At 42.0% G+C, this 22289-nt stretch overlaps 2 protein-coding genes across 8 annotated transcripts in view; one reads left to right on the top strand and one right to left on the bottom strand.

Annotated features, from left to right (window-relative positions):
• Nucleotides 1–18460, top strand: part of aatka (apoptosis-associated tyrosine kinase a) — a 37112-nt gene extending 18652 nt beyond the window's left edge. For 2 of the 3 annotated variants that reach the window (XM_017489949.3, XM_017489958.3), the window contains 12 exons: nucleotides 3321–3459; nucleotides 9497–9576; nucleotides 9885–10003; nucleotides 10167–10254; nucleotides 10568–10701; nucleotides 10990–11074; nucleotides 11202–11323; nucleotides 11415–11564; nucleotides 12186–15399; nucleotides 15520–15664; nucleotides 15809–16009; nucleotides 16170–18460. In XM_017489949.3, coding sequence (XP_017345438.1) covers nucleotides 3321–3459; nucleotides 9497–9576; nucleotides 9885–10003; nucleotides 10167–10254; nucleotides 10568–10701; nucleotides 10990–11074; nucleotides 11202–11323; nucleotides 11415–11564; nucleotides 12186–15399; nucleotides 15520–15664; nucleotides 15809–16009; nucleotides 16170–16198 — 4506 coding nt within the window. In that variant the 3' untranslated portion in view covers nucleotides 16199–18460. Of the gene's footprint in view, nucleotides 1–3320; nucleotides 3460–8592; nucleotides 9277–9496; nucleotides 9577–9884; nucleotides 10004–10166; nucleotides 10255–10567; nucleotides 10702–10989; nucleotides 11075–11201; nucleotides 11324–11414; nucleotides 11565–12185; nucleotides 15400–15519; nucleotides 15665–15808; nucleotides 16010–16169 lie in introns of those variants that run through there. The other variant, XM_047149688.2, reaches the window with a different exon arrangement.
• A 933-nt stretch (nucleotides 18461–19393) lies between these two features.
• The window catches only part of baiap2a (BAR/IMD domain containing adaptor protein 2a), an 86580-nt gene continuing 83684 nt past the window's right edge, over nucleotides 19394–22289 (bottom strand). For 2 of the 5 annotated variants that reach the window (XM_053674941.1, XM_053674952.1), the window contains 2 exons: nucleotides 22247–22289; nucleotides 21511–21651 (listed from right to left, as the gene is read on the bottom strand). In XM_053674941.1, the coding sequence (XP_053530916.1) occupies nucleotides 22278–22289 (12 nt within the window). In that variant the 3' untranslated portion in view covers nucleotides 21511–21651; nucleotides 22247–22277. Of the gene's footprint in view, nucleotides 21652–22246 lie in introns of all 5 variants that reach the window. The other 3 variants (XM_053674954.1, XM_053674950.1, XM_053674948.1) reach the window with 2 other exon arrangements.

Here is a 22289-nt window from a genome sequence, read left to right as displayed (position 1 = left end):
AGTATGTTTCCCCTGTGACAACTCTGATACCCGGCAATTAATGTATCAAGGTTTTATTAGTCTGGACCTCTGAGCTCCTCACATTAAGCCTTAATGGGAGTGTACATGGTCTTTATAGTTGTAAGAGAATGGTTTGTGTGTTAGTGTGTAGGTGGTTGGTTTATCTCTGGCTCACCCACGCTGGGCGGATTGTGATGGACTGTGAAGGCGGCTGAGTCAGAGATGTCACCATGATAATTAGGGCGGTGTTTGGTATGATGTGGATTCTGCAGAGATGCCACCCTGTCAAGAGGGGAGCTTTGTGTCTGTAGTTTTATCATTCGAGACCGGTGGTTGTAGGCTGGCTGGTTAGACAAAGATTAGAGAAGGACAGAAAGAAAAGGATAAAGAGCGAGGGAAAGGGACAGGACGCGAGGGGGAAGGGAACGGAATGTAAAAACTGAGGCTGAGTCTCTCTGCAGTAGTATTTTCCGCCCCTTCTTCCTCTGCTCTGAGGCTGTCTGCAGCTGGCTGTTCTTTAGGGACTGTTGGCTCCCTCGCCCCTTCTTCACTGATCACTAAAGCATAAAGCATGCGTGCCAAAAGAGAGTTGCGTGGAGGATTCTCAACACTGTACACTATTGAGATGTTAATCCGAGGCTTATGGGAGGGTTATGAACGCAAGATCCCGAAAGGCCAAACAGATAATGATTCGTATTTTCATGATGATTAATCTAAATGCAAAAATAATTCATCAGATCATATTAACTTATATATCATATAACTCTTCTCATTTTCATAACCTTAAGAAGACCGAAGTAATCGTATAAAGGGGTGGAGTTAGACCAAATACATTATCAAAATTAGGCGATGTCAGTTCTTCAATGGCTTAGTGCAGTAATATCTTTGTAATAACATATGATTAGATATTTCACTTACATAATTCATGGTAATATTTTAGCAGGACAATGAACCACCTGGCTGGCATAACCTACAAATAATATGTTTTGGGCTTGTGTATGCGAAGACCAGAGAGACAGGAATGTTAACACAATTTTGGACCAAAGTGGGTTAGAAAATATCATACCAGGAAAATTCAAATATAACACCCCATGTTGTGCTTTTATTTCCTCCATGAAAGAGCAACTGGGTCCATATATTAGCAATATACTGGTTGCTGGTTAAGTTTCTGCTGGAGCATGTAACCAGGATCTGTAGAAGAATGATGAAAGAGACTAAGTTAATTTATTGACCTGCAACGTAAAATGGCATACATAGGGAGAATTGAACAAATGTGGGTGTTGATGCAGCTTTGGTTTTCATTCTTGAGGTTGGTTTTGGAGGCTAATTTATAAAGCCTTATTGTGTGCTAGTTACCATAGATTACCCTGTGGGTGTTGGGAGGTTTCTGTGGTTAGCGTGTACTGTGCCTTGGTGCAGCAGAGGGCTCCACTGTTCTGTATGGGTGTGAGTTCATGAGAAGAGGTGGTTATTGGACAGTTGTGGAGGTGATATACATGTTGACTATGTATAAAGTGGTGCCTGTGTATGGATGTGTATGCCCATGAATGCCTGCTTGTTTTGGGGTCAATGGGAGCATGTGGAGAATCGTTAAATAGAAGCTTTATCTATGTCTCATTAGCATAGGGAGGCGAGAGAGAGCAAGAGAGAGAGCGGGGGAGAGAGAGAGAGAGAGAGAGAGAGAGAGAGAGAGAGTCCAGTAGGTCAGAGTTTTCCAGCCCAGCCTCCTATTCCATCTGTTCCCTCTGTTCCCCGGCAAATAGAAGCCTGTCTGTTGCACAAACCTCCAAACACCAGTAAGTCATTAAACTGTGCAGTTAAATTCTATAAAAGGCTGAGAACTCCATGAATTACATTAATCGATTTTGGTAGCAAATTGACTAATGCAAAATGAATGGTCTCATTAATAATAGTGACAGTATTGGCAGTAAGTTAGCTGACAAGGAAATGGAAAGCTCTTGGTTACTCTCTTAAAGTCATCTCTTAAATTTACCTCAAACAAATAATGTGACACTCAAATTAATTAAATCAAGAGGGGAAAAATATGTCAGAAATTTGAGTTAGTCAGAAAATGTGTTTATATTCTGTAAGAATGCTAGTAAACACATGTATGCCACTATTTATCCTCTGTTTATTCTGTATCTAATCAGTGAGATATACTGTTTTGTCAGGTGGCCACTTTAAACTGCTGTAGCTCTTCAGTGCTACTACATTAGAGTTTCAATATCATAACTTTAATGGTGAACATAAAATAAAAGGGGAGAAGGTATCAGAATCCTCTATTTGAAGAAGACTTTGAGAGCAGAAATTCAGCGACCACAAGAGCAGTAAAAATCAGAAAGCCAAATTGGAATTCCCAAAGAAATACAGAGATGAGCCACAAAAGTTCTGGAACCAAGATTAACCTCTACCAAAGTGATCGAAAGTGGAGAAAGAAAGGATCTGCTCATGATCCAAAACATATGAGCTCATCTGTGAAACATGGTGGAGGTAGTCTCATGGCTTGGGCTTGCATGGCTGCTTCTGGAACGGCCTCACTAATCTTTATTGATGATGGAACGCATGATGGTAGCAGCAGACTGAATTCAGAAGTCTACAGAACATCCTGTCTGCCTATTTATAGAGAAAGGAATCCAGTCTAACTGGGAGGAACTTCACCGGGCAGCAAGACGATGACCCAAAACACACTGCCAAAAAAAGTGGAAGGTTTTAGACTGGCCAAGTCAATCACCAGACCTTAACCCAATTGAGCATGAGTTTCACCTCCTGAAAAAAAAAAAAAAAAACGAAAGAAACTGTGGTACAAGCCATGGAAAAGCATCACACAAGAAAAATGCAACATTTTGGTGCTCAGTGGGTCACTGACTTGATGTAGTTATTGCAAGCAAGGGATATGCCACCAAATCTAAGTGCTTTTATTTATTCATTTATTTTAATTTTACTTTAAGTATAACTGTTCCAATAATTTTGCTCAACTAAAAATTGGGTGTTCTGCCACCAAAGTTGTGGCATGAACCATGTTCTAAATTCTTTAACAAATCTAGATGTAAATATCAGGAAATGCTGAAAATTCAGCTCTATCATCTCATATTCATCTTTTGATCTCAAACACAAATGTCTTCAGTGCACGGCAAAAACTAAAGAAATGGCCTTGCCGATCCAATACTTTTGGAGGAGACTGTAGGGGCCTTCATTAAATTGTTGCCACAAAGTTTTAGAATGGGATGTTCAACAAGCACATATTAGTGTTATGGTCAAGTATCCCCAAAATATTGACCATATAGTCTATGTATACATGTATGTGTGTGTGTCTTGTGCAGGAGTTTGAAAACACTGGTGAGGAGTACCAGGCGGATCTGTCCACTCTAGCCTCCTCTGGCTCTCAAGATGGCCCAGATGTCTACGTCCTTCCCCTCACTGAGGTTTCACTGCCTGTGGCCAAACAACCATGTAGATCAAGTAAGATCTTGTTGTAGATTCATGTAATATGGTTTCTTATAGGCTGTTATAGGAAAATAATCAATGATGGGATGTTGGGATGCAAAGCAGTGGGGACTTTCCACACCAGAGTGATTATTTTCCAATAACATCATGTTATGAAGTGCTTTACTCTTATACCAAAACAATTTGCCAACAATTACAATGAATTAGAAAGAATGGCACATCGCATGTTTATTGTTACATTTAATGTTGTGTAATGTCTGTGAAACAATTTAATTCCAGTTATCACTTATGTCATAACAGCTATAAAATAATCGTTGTCACTCTTGAAGTTGCTAAGAAAAGAAAAATGTTATGTTGTCAGAGCGTTCAACAGTGTTATGGTAGAAGATTAGAAATGTAGGGTAAAGTTATTATACAGTAGCATAGAACATTTATGATTATTCCTTCTACTGGATCTCTAAGTCAGCCGTTAGCTGTTTTAGCTTGTAGCTTCAGTACAGAGCAGTATTTTGACATCCAGCCATTTCTTGGTAGATTGGCCACATTGAAAATGAGTGGGAAATTTGTGTAAACTTGATTTTACCCCAACGTATTCCTTTAATATTTTTTCTTTACCAAATCTATAGAAAAAAGTATAATATCTTGATGGCATTTTACGGATTGCAAAACCGAGGGTATCGATTACAAAACCGAGAGCACTGATTACAAAACCAAAGGTACGGATTGCATAAGCGAGGGTACGGATTGCAAAAGCGAGGGTACGGATCGCAAAATCTAGGGTACGGCTCGCAAAATCTAGGGTACGGATCGCAAAATCTAGGGTACGGTTTACAAAACCGAGGGCACGGTTTACAAAACGAGAGCACTGATTACAAAACCGAGGGTACGGATTGCAAAAGCAAGGGTACGGACTGCAAAAGCGAAGGTACGGATTGCAAAAGCGAGGGTACGGATCGCAAAATCTAGGGTACGCTTTACAAAACCGAGGGCACGGATTACAAAACAAGAGCACTGATTACAAAACCGAGGGTACGATTTACAAAACCGAGAGCACTGATTACAAAACCGAGGGTACGGATTGCAAAAACGAGGGTACGGATTGCAAAACCTAGGGTACGGTTTACAAAACCGAGGGCATGGATTACACACGGCTGTTTTTTTTTCTTACCTGACACTAGGGGGGGCTCTGTAAAAAACCTGCCATTTTAACCATAGTGTGTAGACTTTTTATATCCACTGTATATATACACTTAAATAAATTATAGTACAATATATTAGCATTTTCGTATGAATGGATGTGTGAGTGTGTATGTGATTGTGCCCTGTGATGGATTGGCACCCTGTCCAGGGTGTACCCCGCCTTGTGCCCGATGCTCCCTGGGATAGGCTCCAGGTTCCCCGTGACCCTCAAAAGGATAAGCGGTATAGAGGATGGATATTAGTATTTTCACTAGCATCTCACAACCTGAGGTGTTATTTGCGGCATTGTACTGGGATGCACGTTTTTATTTCGCATGAAATTCCCATTCCGTTCTGTTTTCAGAGACTGCTGCTGATTCATTTATAAATGCCACATCCAAGACTATATGATCAATTTACTGAAGAATTTTAACCTCAGTGATAATGGCCATCAGCACTTACATTTCTAAATTGTCTTTCTTCAGACCTTTCTCTTTTTCTTCTTTATTTTGATAAAGTAAAGTTTTGAATCAGCCACCTCAAAAGGGGTTCAAAACATCACAGGATAAAGAAATACATTACTCTCTTTTCTGGTAGTGTATCCAAGTCTGTTCACAAAGCAACCCTTTTGATATTTCACTAGCAGGCGTACTCTGATTTCCGTTCACACTTTAGCTCATCCTCATGCCTACTATGTAAAACTGCATGTATAAAAGAGGCGTATGTGTGCTCTTGTGTGTGTTATTCTGACATGGAATGTAACATCCATTGTGCTGTGGCATGTTTCAGAAATTTCAAACCTGGGAACAGTAGTGCGTCTGAGTATAGCAGGGACACACTGAGCTGGTATTATATAGATACAAGACTTGTATATTGTCTGGATGTTTTAATTTGCCTTTAAAGAATGGGACGCCTGTCCCAGCTTGCTGGGGTTGCATATGGAAAAAGAGTCGGGTTGTTTGCATTCTCTCAGTGAACACTTGAGCAGAGAAATGGCTGCCTCAGAGAGCTGGATGCACATCTGTCTGTTGCATAACATGCAGCGAGACTGGCCCAGATGACTGCAGCGTGGCTTGAGGAAGCCATGTGAAAAGCAGAACTAGAAAGCGAAGAGAGGAAAATATAGAAGCTTGGTTGCTCACTGTTGCTATACTATTGTCATTTGCAGAGAACTAGAATACATACAGTTATTTCACCATTCAACAGGATTGGAAAATGTTTCCTTTGACTTAAATTCTGGTGAACTATACATTGATTATGCCCTAAATGTTAACTTATTTCGATTTTGCATTAAATGATAAACAGTAGATTGAATGGCAGACTATGCCTGAGTGGGAATGTGTGTGTGGTGCAGTATGTCAGATGCTCACTTTATGACTCACATGGTCTATTTGTGTGGACCGTAAGGAGGGGGTAGAAGGAGGAACCTTGGATTGGAGCAAGATCCTTTGGCGAGCCTGCCAATAGGATCCTTCCCTCCAGTCATCCGTAGTTACGGCCATGTGATTGGTCCAGGTGTTGCAGGGAGGGGGAGATGTGGGCCCAGGTCCCCCATTAGACCGAGCAGTGCTCGGACACGGAGAAGCTGGATCCCACTTGTTCATCTTCCAGCTTGCTACACTGTGTTAATTCAGGAAAGCTGAAAAAGAACATAAAATGAATACACACGAGAAATACAAACACTCCTCACCGGTTTATTTCTCTTTTCCTTCCAGAGAAATTCTCAGGGATATGGCAGGCTGAGTGAAGCTATTACCACACAGAACAAATGGGGCAAATGTGCAATAGGACATCTGTAGAATATGGAGCTTTACCTTAATATGATAATACAATGCGTCTTATTAATCCAGTGAAAATGTACAACATATCAGATTCATGTACTGCAGTGTACCACTTTTTATAGCCTACACAAGAAACAAGGAATGTGTAATATTTGCTTTAATTTTGGAATTAAAATTTGCTGTGTGGAATCACAAATCTCAGATTTACTCCCATATGTGTACTCAGTACACTACTGTCACATTTACACAAGTCACAATTCTTTGCTTCTGAATAAAGTGAAAATTTATATATCTATATAGCTGTGTATAATTGCTGTGTCTGTACATGTGATAGTATGTGTGTTTGTTGTGAGAATGAAGTCCCCTTTTTGGGTGGTTTCCATTCTGTCAAACTTTTTGTATAAAATATTATCTGGGATATGATGAAGGGGCAAAGTTGATTGCATTTATTAGGAGCTTCATATTCCTATGATAGAATCTGGCACTAAATTTGGATATAAACTGATCAGCCATAACATTAAAACCACTGAGAGGTGACATGAATAACATTGTCTCATTACAATGGCATCTTGTCAAAGCAGCAAGTGAACAGTCAGTTCCCAAAGTTGATGTGTTGGAAGCAGGAAAAATGGGCAAAAGTAAGGATCTGAGCGACTTTGACAAGGGCCAAATAGTGATGGCTAGTCAACTGGGTCAGAGCATCTCCAAAATGGCAGGTCTTGTGGGGTGTTCCAGTGGTTAGTACCTACCAAAAGTCATCCAAGGAAGGACAACCGGTGATCCAGTAACAGGGTCATGGGCGCCCAACGCTCATTGATGTAAGTGGGGAGTGAAGCCTAGCCTGTCTGGTCCGATCCCACAGAAGAGCTACTGTAGCACAAATTCCTGAAAAGTTAATGTAGGCTAGCTAGAATGTGTCAGTTTATCGCAGCTTGCTGCATATGGGACTACGTATCTGTAGACCAATCCATGCTGACCCCTTTCCACTGCCGAAAGCACCTACAGTGGAACCATGGAGCAGTGGAAGTAGATGGCCTGGTCTGATAAGTGACATTTACTTTTGTATCATGTGGATGGGCGGGTGCATATGCATTACTTCCCTGGGGAAGAAATGGCATAAGGATGCACTATGGGAAGAAGGCAAACCGCTGAAGCAGTGTGATGCTCTGGGTAATGTTCTGCTGGGAAACCTTGGGTCCTGGCATTCATGTAGATCTTCCTTTGACACGTACTGCCTACGTAAACATTGTTGCACACCAATGGCAACAGCATTTCCTATTGGCAGTAGCTTCTTTCAGTAGAATAATGCGCCCAACCACACTGCAGAAATTGTGGATCGGTCTTGTTTGTCCAGCACACCCCACAGATGCTCAATTGAATCGAGAGCTGGGGAATTTGGAGGCGAAGTCAAAACTTCGAACTCATGTTCCTCAAACCATTCCTGACCAATTTTTGCAAAAAAAATTTCACAGTGGACAGATATTTGTCAGACCACCCAAAACATGAATGAGAACAGAGTTTGATTTGTTTTCCACAAAATAAGCAGGTCTTCCTTTCACTGCATTACAGGCTCGTGACAAGCAGAAATCTCCAATGTATTCTCCTCTGTGGACAACAGGCTCACGAATGTGGCCATAAAATAGATGTAATTTATTTAAACGGTGTAGATGTGGAACAAAACTGTGTAATTATCACAATGTTCAAATACAAGTGGACACCATAATACTCTAGCTCGAATGCATTTTTGAAGATGGCCCAAGGCTAGAGCTGGCCTGCAATGGGAATTCTAGTAGTGGGGTAGGAATGCACAGCACCCAAATTCCACTGAAACAATATAAAAGAGCCAGTTGATGACCACAGTAGGAAAGAAAAGAGAGAGATGGTTGTGTGTCCGGCCGGGACTAGGGAGGGGGGCAGGCTGTTATCACTGTGACAATCCAGGCTCTGAGGAGTAGAGAATGGACCCTGTGTCTAGCCTGGTACCGGGGTACCAAGCGCCATCATGTCCTGCACAAAGGCAGCGATTTTGCCATAGAGAAGAGCGTGAGCGGCTGTGAGTGGCTGGAATGAGTGACCTCTGGAACACGGAGGAGGAGGATGGGCCACATCACTAGAAATAATAAAGGGAGGGGACTGTAGGAGGGGACAAGGGAATAGTGCACACAGACTGTGAGACTGTGAGGGGGGGTCATGTGTTTGACAGAGGTCTTTCTGCTGCTTATAGAGCTCTGTTTGTTTATCTCGGCCCCCACAGCACCGTTGGGAGACAGGGACATGGACAGAGGCAGCATAGTGCAGACAGGGCTATTATACACTTCTTATGTCACTGCTGGAGGTTTCGGGACGTCAGACAGATGCGTAGAGCAGAGAGAGAAGACGCCCAGCAGGGACTAAAGGATGACTGAGCTCTTACTGTAGCTGTAACTTCTTAGCTCTGGGCATTCATTACAAGAACATTGCACCGAGGTACATGCCAGCTTCCAGGCTGTAGTTGCAACCACAAGACATATGGGAATGTTGAGGGACAGTGTGTGGTGGTGCGGCAGGATGCCCGTGTCCACTGGGAAGAAAACAAGAAAGGACTGCATTCCTAGCTGGATGAGAGCTCTGAGTGTTCTTGGGAGTCATGCAGGCTTGAACTGGGCCAGCACTGCTGTTCTATTTCCTCCCTGAAGACCCAGCCATGGATTTCTGCTTTGCAGTGATGACTGCTTTTTGCATCATCTTCACCATCTGCACCAGCCTCTTCACCATGATCTGTTGACTGTAAATGTATTTCTTTCCTGGTGTGCCATTTCAGGAAGGAAAAAAAAACCTTTAAAAAAAACTTGTTGGAAGTTTCAGTTAGAGCCTCATAGTCTCTTTCGCTTAAGTAAGCATTTTTCTAAGCCAGAATAATAAAAGTTAAATGTTGCCTTTCTTGTAAACTGTCTGTGATTGGCCGATGGCTAGATAAGATTTGCCGAACTGCCTTTGCGTTTAGGCTCTTTCACCATGATTCATTGTTCATTGTTAAACAAGTCACATAACCTCTTTTTCCTGAGGCTGCATGCTTTCGATTTATGATCTCTCTTCCTTTCTCCCTATTTTAGTTCAGCTGCTGAAGTCAGCGGATCTTGGACACCACAGCTTGCTTTACCTAAAGGAGATTGGCCATGATTGGTTTGGCAAGGTGAGATTTCTAAAACAAACATCATTTTACAATGAAGGGCTTACAATGCAGGGTTCTAGTTCTTGCATGCAGTCTTGGCACAGAGTCTAAGGATGATGCGAAGCCAGAGGAATGTGTGTGTAATTATATACAATATCATTCAAAGCTAATGTGCTGTGGAAGCAGCTTCTAAGCCATAAACACGGGAAATGCTTGGGTACGGGGAATTCCACGTAATCTACTCGCTTGCAAATCTCTGCTTCTTGGTCCACAGGATGGTTCATGAAATTCTACTGTATATCTGATGAGTTTGTGTGTTTGCTTTTAAGGTTTTTCTGGGGGAGGTGAATGCTGGACTGAGCACCACACAGGTGGTCGTGAAGGAGCTGAAAGCCAGTGCCAGCATACAAGAGCAGACGCAGTTCCTGGAAGAAGCTCTACCTTACCGGTCTGAGTCCATTGTATTGTTATTATTCTATCCCTGTTCTCTTTTTCGTCATTCTTTCTAATATCCTAATTTGATCACCATTTACTTCATCAAATGTTCAAATGTATAATTCTACTTTTGAATAATTGGACTTATACTGGTGTGTGTATGTATAATAATACAGTACTCTGCAGCATCCTGCCCTCCTGCAGTGCCTGGCCCAGTGCACAGATGTCACACCCTATTTGCTGATTATGGAATACTGCCCCCTGGTAATTGTCTTTCACCCTGTCTCTCACACACATACATACATTAAATGTTCCACTCGGCTGGTGTATGCGAGTTGGATGGTATAAATACCCACACACCTAGCAGTTCTGCATTCACTGCCCTGTGTGTGTATTTTTGAGGGAATGAAGCTCCCTCTGCTGGTAAGTATAAGGTCAGCCTGTTCTAGTGGCTAATCACAACACTAGTAGAATTGACATTAAATGCACTTTGAAATGTATAATTTGCACCCCTTGAAGTGTGGTGTATTACTGCTGATCACAGCTTTGCGGATGAGTAGTTCTTGGTTGATTTCAGGGTGATGTCAAAGGATACCTCCGTAGCTGCCGGGCAGCAGGTTCAGCCACCCCTGACCCTTTCATCCTCCAACAAATGGCGTGTGAAATTGCCTCCGGGCTTCAGTACCTCCACAAACATAATTACATTCACAGGTGAGGAGAAACATGCCCGTCTTGTTAGCACATTCTCTGGTCCATTTTGTCCCAGTCCAAAGTGTGGATTTCAGCCCCTGTCTTTTGGTCTCTTCTTGTAACAATATCCTGATGCTGCCTGAGTGCCTCTTACAGACTCCAGCATCAGTGATTTTGTTGCTGGAGGTGAACCTGTTGCTCGTCGGACCTCTGCACGGCATTGTAAATGATCAGACATTTTATTGTATATTAGACATTTAATATACATTCAACTTCATTCACTAACTAGGAATGTTTGTGTATCCTTAGTGACCTGGCTCTCAGGAACTGTCTCCTTACTTCAGAGATGTCCGTGAAGATCGGAGACTACGGCCTCTCTTACAGCAGGTACAAGGTGAGTCAGGAACGCATGAAAAGGGACTGCTGACTTGCAGTGCTAATGCTACTTTGATAACACAGCTACGTCAGCCTCTATTCAGTCCATCGCTTCAGTCCATGTACGTTGCTTCTGTCTCTATTAGGATGACTACTTTGTGACGGCAGATCAGATTTGGGTGCCACTACGTTGGATCGCCCCAGAGCTCATTGATGAGGTCCATGGCAACTTGTTAGTAGTGGACCAGACAAAGCCCAGCAATGTCTGGTGAGAGGTGTTTTACAAGTCAACCGCTGAACATAAGGATTAACATACCTTTCATGACACCAGAACATAGATGCTTGTTTTTCGGACTTAGGTCACTGGGTGTGACAATCTGGGAGCTGTTTGAGCTGGGGAGCCAGCCATACAGACACTATACAGACAGGCAGGTGTTGACGTATGCAGTGAAAGAGCAGCAAATGAAGCTGCCAAAGCCTTTGCTGAAAGTCCCCCTGTCTGAACGCTGGTGAGTCATTTCAGCTCCTGAGTCATAATCACCACCATTGGTTAATGACCTTCCATTCTCCATGTGCTGGACAATCATTACTCTCCCATCATCACATACAAAACATACCACAGGCAAGTCAAGCAGTCATCAATTATCACTAAAATAAATACTAACAACACAGTGAATGTATTTTCTATCAGGGGCTTCCAGAGTGTTCATTCCATTTTCTCCCTTGCAAAGCCAACAAATCAATACTGCTTAGGTCCAGTGTGGTTAGTCATTCATTTTCCTCTTTCACAGTCCAATCAATCATACAGTTAGTTTTTCCTAGAAGTTTGTGATCATTAATTTTGTTCCCACACCATACCATTCATTATACTACATGTAGTCAAGATACTGAAGTTCCAAATATTGACCTTTCTGTGAATGAAAACCTGCTTTCTCTGTCAGTTCATCACAATATGAGAGTTTGGTCGTTATGCACTCTCTACATATCCATGGTGCTGGCTTATTATTTGCAACAATAACGAAAATAAACACAGCATGCTTCTGTATGACTGTCCAAGCTTTAATATAATTCAGGTATGACAGTCTTCTTTTTAATCCTAAGAATTAGCATTGTCCTTTGTGTATGAGCAGGTATGAAGTGATGCAGTTCTGCTGGCTGCAACCAGAGCAGCGGCCCGTTGTGGAGGAGGTCTACCTGCTGTTGAACTATCTATGTGCTAAAGGTACCAGTGAGGCACAGGAGGACTTTGAGAAACGCTGGAACTCCCTCAGACCAAGTCTAGACACAGGCAGTTCCCAGAGAAGCCCAGCCCTAGAGGTACCCTCATCTACTTCCTCATTCCCTCTGCTGGAGCACTTCTCCATGGTTGACAGTTTCCAGTCTGAGAACGGTGATGAAATACTAACGGTCACTGAGACCAGTGATGGGCTCAACTTTGAGTACAAGTGGGAACAGGCCAGAGCTGAACAGGCCTACTGCTCCTCATCTACAAGTGGGCCTTTAGGAAGTAGCAATCCCCATTACCAGGACATATACTATCCCCTCAGCAGTTCCACAGGAAGCTGCAAAGAGGAGAGTCTCAATCTGGGTGTTTCTCCATCCCAATACAAGTCAGATTACCCAGGTGTGGTCCCAGTGTTGAGTGCACACAGTCCGTCTGTTAGCAGTGAATACTATATTCGTATTGAGGAACCCGTAGAGTGCAATATCAGTGTGGAGGAGGCCACTCTTGACTACAGTCCAGAACTTGAGGCCAGCAAATGTACCTTCTCCAGGAATGACATGAAAAGTCCTACTGAGGCTCATACAAAAACATACTGGTCAGGAGCAAAAGACTCTAATAGCATTATAAATTATTCAGATGCTAGTCCAACTACTGCCCTAAGTGTGGACCCACATCAGAGACAAGATCTGAACCATATGGATTCTGCAGAACAATTAAGTCAATACTTTTCCCCCAGTGACCGAGATAGATTGCACTGTGAACGGACACCCTCAAGAGAACAGGAAGTTCCTCTGAAAAGAGGACAACCGTCCAAGTCTTGTCTTAAGTCTGGGAGCTTATACAATACAGGTGTACAAGAAACTCCACGTGGCATATCAGTTTCACTGAGCAGCCCCAGTTTGGGACAATGTGACCCCTACCTTGAAGCCAACCAGAGGACAGCTGAAACAAATATGGCCAATGAGGCCTATTATGATATGATGGGTAGCCTACCAAAGAATATTCCCAGGCCACACAATATAACTGTTGATCTTGAAGCTGCCGATTGTCTTCTTATGGGTGCTGCTGATCAAGAGGATGACATCAATCATTTTACTGAGAGTGAAACAATTAACTGGACCTCAAACCACTCCACAAATAACAACACTTTAAACTTTGATGACCGGCAAACCAGTGGGTTTCTTGACACCTATCTTGAAGTACACCACATGACACCTTCCTCCAGTGCCCAGAGCTTACGGCCAGGGACAATAACAACCAGGCAAAATTCTCCAAGTAATTCCTCCAATACATTTAAACAGCATTCACACATGGAGGTTAATGGTAGCAACTCCACTGCATTTTCATACACAGATTCATACACAGAATATGTGTCATATATACATCTCTGTTCTGAGGATCGCAAGATAGTAGAGTCATCAGCCCCAGAAAAACACCAAATTATACATCCAGCTCAGAAGAACACTCCTCATCTGCATATCGGAGAGAATATGACACACGTCCCTATACGGGAGTATTCAAGTAGCAATCCTCTTTCTCTTGTAGCTGAGAAATCAGTGACTAGGGACAGAAGCACAACTCCTGCACAAGACATAAAAGTGCACTCAGCTGGTCCTACAGTCATGCCTGCAGCTCTGTCTGAGTGTGTCTCTGAGTGCTGTCATACAGGGGACAGCATCAGTCTGGTAAACATTGATGACTGCAGTGATGGCGATGTTACCGAAATTACTTCTAAGGTGTTTGCAGACTCTCCTATTGATTTTGCAGAAGTTGGAGATATTAACCTAGCACACATACCCATGCACAGAGAGATTCGAAACAAAGACCCTCAGGAATTTATAGACCTTGCCTCAAGTAGCAGCCCCTGTGAAGCCTTCAGTCCAGATGCTTACCACACATCCATTCAGCCCAAATCACTGGACAGTGGCTATGACACAGAGAACAACGAGTCACCCGAGTTTGTCATGAAAGACCTGGAGGGAAAACCGGTTCTCAGTACAAGTGTGGAATCAGAATATGAAATGGTTCTTCAGATGGACCTTGAAGAAAATGATTTGACTCCAGCTAGCAATAGTACTCTTAAACTGACAAGCCTGGGCAATAGAAATCAATACAGAGACTCTGCTTATTTTTCAGACTATGATGCGGAAAATGAAAAAAGTCCCTGTGAAGGAGACAGCATCTTCTTTGACAATAAACTGGATGATTTCTTTGAAATAGAACCTGTAAAAGACAACTCTCTTAAGAAGGCTAGGAGACAGGGGGGCTTCCCACTGAGTCAGAAGGAAGATCAGTATCATTTACCAAGCATGATAGAAAATGTAGATAATGCTTTACTGAGTGTCAAACAGTTGTGTCTTGAGAGGAGGAACATGGAGTTTGATCTAAGTTCATCTCCTGCAGCAGGTCCAGTGATTACAGCGTTGGCCCCAGTTCCTCCAGAGATGGGGGGATGTTTGACCAAAGAGTCTGCTCCAGATGATGGCCTTGGAGTGGAATCTGAGCACTCTGGAGAGGAGCCAGCCACTGATTGCTTCTCCAGTATGGCTTCTGAGGGCTCAGCCACAACACAGGAAGCTACAACCATGGAGGACCAAGTTAACAGTACTAACATGGGCTTCTCATCTGCAGACTCCCTGGGTTCTGCCTCCACTATGTTGGAAGTCAAGAACTGTGAGAATGGGGAAGGCAATCCAGACTGTCAGATTGATGGGAAAAATGAGGAGAATAAAGGAGTGGAAGAAAAACCAGAGGTGGTGGAAGAAGCACTCTTGAATGTTAAGCGGGATAGTTCTCTGGACAATATTCTGCCTGCCTTACCAGAGAACCTGGACATTCCAGCACCCCTGGGGAATTGTGAGGAAGAGGAAGACTCTGATGACAGCGATGAGTCGGACGAAGAGTTGCGTAGCTACAGTGTCCAAGAGCACAGTGAGGACAGTGAGGAGGAGTTCACCACTGTTCCAGTGGTGGTAGTGAGTGAGCGAAGTAGCACCAGGCACCTGCGTAGCCTCCTCAAAATGCCATCCCTCCTCACACAGTCCTTCTGTGATGAGCTAGAACGCAAGAAGAAAGCTGTCTCCTTTTTTGATGATGTCACTGTGTTCCTTTTTGACCAGGTCAGTCGCATTGCATCTCGGTACTATGACGTAAAATTTTGGTTTTATGACAGAACTGTAGGTGAACTAGTTGCTAATACTGACGTTTTATATCTGAGAAATAGTATCTTTGTGTTGTAGGAAAGCCCTACAGGTGAACTGGCAGAATACACCTTTCCTCCAGGGGTGGAACCAAATGTCCTGGCAGCAGAGTGTAAGGAATATCCATCACAGAAGGAAGTCAGTGAATCTGATAGTTCCTCGAATGGGAATGTCTTAGAACATAGTAAGTTTTATACACCTAAATCAATCAAACATATTTCATATATAGGTTTTTTTTTTGCATATACACTGTAACTATATGGTAAGAAATGAAAAAATAAAAACACCACTATTGCTATAAAAAATAATAGATACTCTTACTAAACAGGTGGGACCTTAGAGTGGGAGAATGACTTTCCGTTGATGAACAATGCTTCAACATTAGAACCCGCCTCTGACAGAACGTGCACCTCACCAAACTCTCCCGTCAAACTTCCCGAGGAGAAGCCAGCACCCCAGTGTTCCCGCTTCAGTGTTTCCCGCTTCTCTATTACACACGTGTCTGACTCGGACGTCGAACCCATGGGAGGTCAGTGCCACTCAGTAACCACCAGCAATGTGAGTTACACAAAATAAAGGCATTGTACCATAGGTGGTTTATGTGTCTGCTACACAACCCTCACACAAGATGTTTCTTGTTCTGTGCTGCACATCACATCACGCTCTGTACTCTTGTTTTCTCCACACAGGTAGCTGCTCAGATGGAGACCAGGCGTGAGAATGCATCCAGATTTCATTTTGGCCTGATCCGACTCTAGATCCTCTTCGGTGTTTATTTAATGTTCTGGACAAGGGTTTTCTGAATCAGTGCCTCATGCTGTATTTGAATTATATTAGCCAACCCTTTCTTTGTGTCTTGAGCCAGAGGTTGGCAGTGACATTGTCTGTTAAGGACAGCATTTAAAATTTCAGAAAAATCTCTGACTAAAATTTTATGTATGCATATTTAAGACGATACGATTATTTGCAACGTTCAGTATCAACACTCATATTGCAACAAATCACTTTATTACAAACTGTAGCAACCATAAGGGTATTGGTTACATTTCTGTACTCCTCACTGGCTTACTTACAGTGCACACGTCACTCATTGGTCAGATCTTCCAGATGTTGGTTATAACTGCAAAGTAAGGGAAGAAACACTAAGGTCTTGATAAGACAACCCAATTCAAATAACATTCAGCTTTTGCCAACTACAAAGGGTATTGAATTGTGTACCAGTGTTGGAGAATGTAGACCATTTTCCATGGAGGCGTTCGCTTTTGACCACTTTACGCTAAAATATCATGGCTCAGGTAAACTGAAGGATGTAAAAATTGGTACGGCATCAAAGCGTAAGCCACATTATGAAGATGCTTGCGTTTAATATAATATGCTTCCTCACTTTTCCCCATTTTCCCCTTTATGCTGCTATTCAACCCTGAGGATGTGGAAAATATTACGTAAATGCACTTTCTTTGTTGAAGCCTAGAGGTTATGTGCAAATTTGTTTCCATCAGCAATGTCGGGATGCTTGTCTATTTATAGAGATACAGTTAAAAAAAGTATCCCAGTCTTAGTCCTGTCACTGACGTTCACTTTTATATGCAAGTGAACTTTCATCTCAACGCTTATTGAGGTAGGGATTTAGTGTTTCATTATATCAGTTTACATAAGCTGGGTTTGTCATATTAGTCTTTAGTATCAGCGAGCTATAACTACACAGTGATGGGCTCTGTGTCATTACGGAAGACTCCAGTATGGCTGTAGAATAGCCTTAACTAGACTAGAGGAAGATCAGACATCAGGGGAGATCTGGTTAATTTATTGAATACCGCATAACCAATTAAGATGCATATTTTTAAAGGATAACGCCACAGATTTGCCAATTAACCATGAATTTCAATTGGATGGCCTGCAGACTGAAATGCTGAATTATAACCTAGCATGTCTTTTAGGATCGATTTGATGCAAGTTTTTCAGCTTTTCTCATAAAATCTTAGAAGAAAAAAAAGAGAGGGTTCTAGCTTTCTAAATAGGTTCTACTTGGACCTTGTAGAAATGTTAAAAGGTTCCCCGGAGAGACAAAGCAAAAGTGGGTGCAAGATGTAACCTTTTCTTTTCTAAGAGTGTAGGTTAAATCTTGATGACTGTGATTATTGGGAAGTAATACTCCACACCTACAGTAACATGCTCCAGGACAGCTTTTTGTAATGTAGCTTGAAAATATTTTAAGTAGTTCAAACCACATTTCAACATGACTTAACAAATAGGTTGCTTACTACCTAGAAGTTATTTGCAAAAAAAAAAAAAGAAAAGAAAAAAGTTCCTTTAAAAATAATGAGGCTCATTACAGCCACTGGCAGCTCTCCGAACAGCTCCTATAAATGGTACCTCATAATGCTGGAAGACGCTGGATATGTATTGTTAGAGAATACTTAGCAGAGCATATCAGTATAATGACGGAAACAGAAGCATAAAAAAAACACCTGTCAAATAAATGCCTGTGGACTTCCTGTCTTTCTCATACATCGTCCATCTTCAGTTACAAGTCTGTGCTAGTGATCCGACACTGAGTTCTCTAACATTTTTCACTGAAAATGCTGTAATAATGTATGTTACTTGGTCTTTCTACAGCTGCACAGTCATGCTCAACACAGCCCCACTGGGCCATATCCATAGTTTATTACTACGCCAATATTCAGGCATTGGTATACACTGGTCCTCTTTAACAGGTGTTTTGTAATCTGTACAATCCTGCAGCACTGTACTATTTTTGGAAGACATATCAGTACTTTATAGAAGACAGATAGATGACTGTTTCGAGTTGCCAAAGTGATACCTGATCATCAGGGGCTCAGTGAATCATCCTGTTACAGTACGGTGTGTGGTGTGTTTGTTCCTGCACTTGTAGTAGCACCATGGCTGTTGTTTCATTTCAACCCACTCCATGCTGACTGTAGTACTCCAAAAAATAAATAAAACAAACCCATAGTTCGTCCTCATGTGTCACATGTTTACTTGTAAATTTTTTTGTTGTTGTTGCTTTTGCAGAAGGTTAACAAGTTTTGCTGTGCCCTTAACATTATCTAGACTTAGCCAGTGTGGGCTTGCTTATATATGCTATATAAGCTGTAGTTATGTCATATACTGAGGCTGAAAACTTTATAAGAACTGACTGACATGTGGATCGCTTGTGCCAGTATTGCCAAATATGGACTAAAGGTACTCTGCTACTCCTCCCAGTTTAATCAGAGACAGACCAATCTACTAATTACATGAAGGTTACCACGTTGCTAACAAAAACAGAATAGCAGGCAGAGACGCAACATTTTGACACAAAAACCATAGCGCATGTCGATGGACTAGACCAGCTTTCCAATGGGTGACAACAGACCAGTAGTAGGAAAACAGTGAGGCAAAAGTCCAGTGTGACCCCTACTTAATAATTAGCAGTTTTTATTGACCAAAGAGGCCAGAGCCCCACCCATTCATTTCTATTGGCTCACCGAAGCTCGTGAATTCACAAATCAAAGTTCTCTTCGGTCAAGTTGGTATGAAACGAAAGAAACCATTACCAGAAGCAAATGTGTCTTGTTCCTTTCCCCTGCAACGAATTAGCTTTCATGCTGGGCAAATTTCAGTCATGTTTGGTCTGCTGCTTTGGTAGAAAAAGTAGAGAAGCATCGTTTTAGACGGTCATGTTGCTTTAACTAAGGCTTCAAAGTAAACTGAGCTCACAGATGCCTTGGGTCACGGACGGTCCAAAATGAAAGATCATCTATTTTCCCACCTCCCTAGAATTTGGTACCACCAACTGCTTTCCCCAAAATAGTTGGAACACTTAATATTCCACCCAAATAATAATGTTTTGTGTGGCCTGTTTCCATTACTTGTAAAATTGGGTACTTGTGTGCTAATCAAGTAATCAATGTACACTTGATTACATCCATTTTATTTGACAAAGAACAGAAATGTGTATTAGTAAAATGCATCAACATAAATAAGAATGAACAGAACAAAGACAAGATTTGAGAAGGTATTAAAAAAAATACATTCATTCTCCCAATACTGTGCAATTCCAATCAGACAGCCGATGATGTTTCCTGTCTTAACGGTACACTCAATTAATACCAGGATACACTACTGCAAATACACATAACCTTTCAATTTTTAAGTAGGATTTAGAACTAGATGTTGCAAGTTTTCAATATGACACCTATATCTAAACAATATGAAGGTGTTAAAAATTGAATTCATGAAACTTGAAACCAAAACATTTTCAAGCGTAATGAGTAATTGAAGCTATTTCTCACGGTTCAGCTGCGAGTCAACGGCATCGTTTTTCTAGAATATGATTTTTGTTTTCAGCACAGAACAAGCAATGTCTTGTGTATTAGAGAAAATGTCACACACTCACAAAAGAACAGACAAATAACATTTAAATCTTAAAAGTTCACATCTGCTGGAGTTATTATCTCCAGTAGTGAGAATATTTTCAAAATAAGCACAAGAGTGATGCAAGATCGGCAAATAAGCACATTTGTTTATTAACATATTAACATGTGGGCGACACCGTAGTGCAACCAACGGTCCCCAGTTCGGTCCTGAGCTCGGGTTACTGCTTGTGCATTACAGTTTCTGCGCATGTTCTACCTGTGCTTGTGTGCGTTTCCTCCACATTCACCAGCTTCCCCTATCCCCAAAAAATATGGTGTTAGGTGACTAAAGACTCTAAATTGCCCCTAGGTGTGAATGAGTGTGTGAATGGTTCATTGTGATGAACTGGCGTACCATCCAGGGTTCCGCCTCGCGCCCATCGTTCCCGGGATCGGCTCCGGATCCCGCCACGACCCTGACCAGGATGACTTTCTAAAGATGTACTTGTCAAGCAAATTGAGAAAAAGAACTATTTACACTAATTGTACATTTTAAGCAATTGTGCATGTGCTCATAAGCCCACAAGTCTAAATCAGATTTTTTTTTTTTAAAGAAGCAGTATTAATGAGCGAGAACAAACATCATTTATATTGACATTTTTTCTAAGCAGTTCATCGACACAAAAAAAAGTCAGCATTTTGAGGTGTCTATAATCAAATTCAAAATGAAAAGAAACTAAAAAGCAAAACATCAATACAAAGATCTGAATATTTTCCCCTCTGCCTATGGGCGTCTGGACTTTTTTTTCCCCCACCAAAGCTAGAACACCTAAAGCAGTAGAAGGCACAAACCCCTGGCGCTGCCCTGCCAGGAAACATACCGAGAAACTGCTAGAACTTTATATCGAAGCAACAGAGATGAGTGCAGCGACACTTTCATTACTGAAGTATCCACAGTATGGAGGCGCCAGATGGAGCCTTTGCCAAAGTACGTCAAAATGAATCATTTGGCGAACGCTTTTATACACAGCGCCTTGCAACTCAATTGAGCAGTTGAGGGTTAAGAGACATACTCAAGGGCTGAACAGTGGTTTTTGCTAATGCTGGGATTTGAAGTCTTCAGCAGCCCAGAGCCTTTACCACTGTGCCACGAGTGCCCCAAAATAAAGCCTCAATTTACAGCAGCTATAGCGATGGCGGAGGGAAGCCTTAACGACAGAGTGAAAATAAGATCACTTTTTATTCAAAATCTAATAAACTGAAGCTCTAATCTTACCTCAACTAAAGATAAGGAAGGCTAAGGCCTACTGCAACAACAGATATATAAAGGGATGAAAGAAAAATTTTTTTTTTAATTATCTATACTCAACCATTACATTTTCCGTTTGCCATTTTCTTGTAACTACCTTTTTTTCTGAATGATTTCTTAACTTTGTATCAAAACCCTTAACCAACACATATCACTGTATATCATCATAATGGGATTAAATCAATAAGAGCACTGATCTATAAACCGTTCCCACAGACACAGCTAATTTCTCTTCAGAGCAGCTCAGAGAGAAGCTGACATTTCTACAGAAATATACAGCGATGTTTAGGAAGCTATACAGAACACTTGTTTAATTCCTACGACCCCGAGTTATGGATCCAGGGCTTTATCCCCAGTTGCCCTGTAGAGTCTTAAGCATGTGGCTCCGTGTTTTGTTTCAGGTGGTAGAGAGCAGGCCTGTGAACAAGGCTGCGTTAGTAGAAGAGTGTAGCTGTGTGGCCGTCCATCAAGCTTGATCTGAGGTAGACCTCCAGGGAGCGGTCACTGTAAGAAGAGGGGGGGTCAAGAAATATCGTCAGTGTGTGAAACGGTGCATATGGGTGTGCCATTCATCTTTAGCAGGCAAATTTTGAATCTATGCACTACAAAGTATAATTGAATTTGGTCAAGATAAAGAGTACTGCTGAAAGGCATACAGTGATTCATTTGACATATACTTATGAACAAAAGTACTTTTTCTATGGAGGGTGTTTTGAGCAAGCATGCAAATGAAACAAGATGTTGTTGACTAAGTGCTAGTGTGTACATTTGTTAGGCATTGATAGGCATGCATTAGAGTTAGATTTTGAGTTACCTCCAGTGCCAACATTTTGCCTCCATGAAAACACCACCTTCTGGCAACCAAAGACCTGTCTGATTGGCTGGTACAAATTACACCACAAGGAAAGAGAACCAACCAGAGAGGCCGGTGACAGAATGAAGGAAAACAAACAAACAAAAAAAAAAACCCCAAAAAAGAAATAACAGAGAAGCCCCACTCCCCAATTATACGCCAGACAACCAATGAGAGCAGAGGGAAAATGAGCGAGAGGGAGGACATGATTGTTTGGCTGAGCAGCAATGGAGGCAGGTGACTTACGGAGGTCCTGTACACTCAGAACCGGGACAATTCAGGACCCAAA

The sequence above is a fragment of the Ictalurus punctatus genome, chromosome 2 (genome assembly GCF_001660625.3).
Source record: "Ictalurus punctatus breed USDA103 chromosome 2, Coco_2.0, whole genome shotgun sequence".
Lineage (NCBI taxonomy): Eukaryota > Metazoa > Chordata > Actinopteri > Siluriformes > Ictaluridae > Ictalurus > Ictalurus punctatus.
Note: the sequence above shows the minus strand (reverse complement) of the source record. Positions and strands in the feature narration are given on the sequence as shown.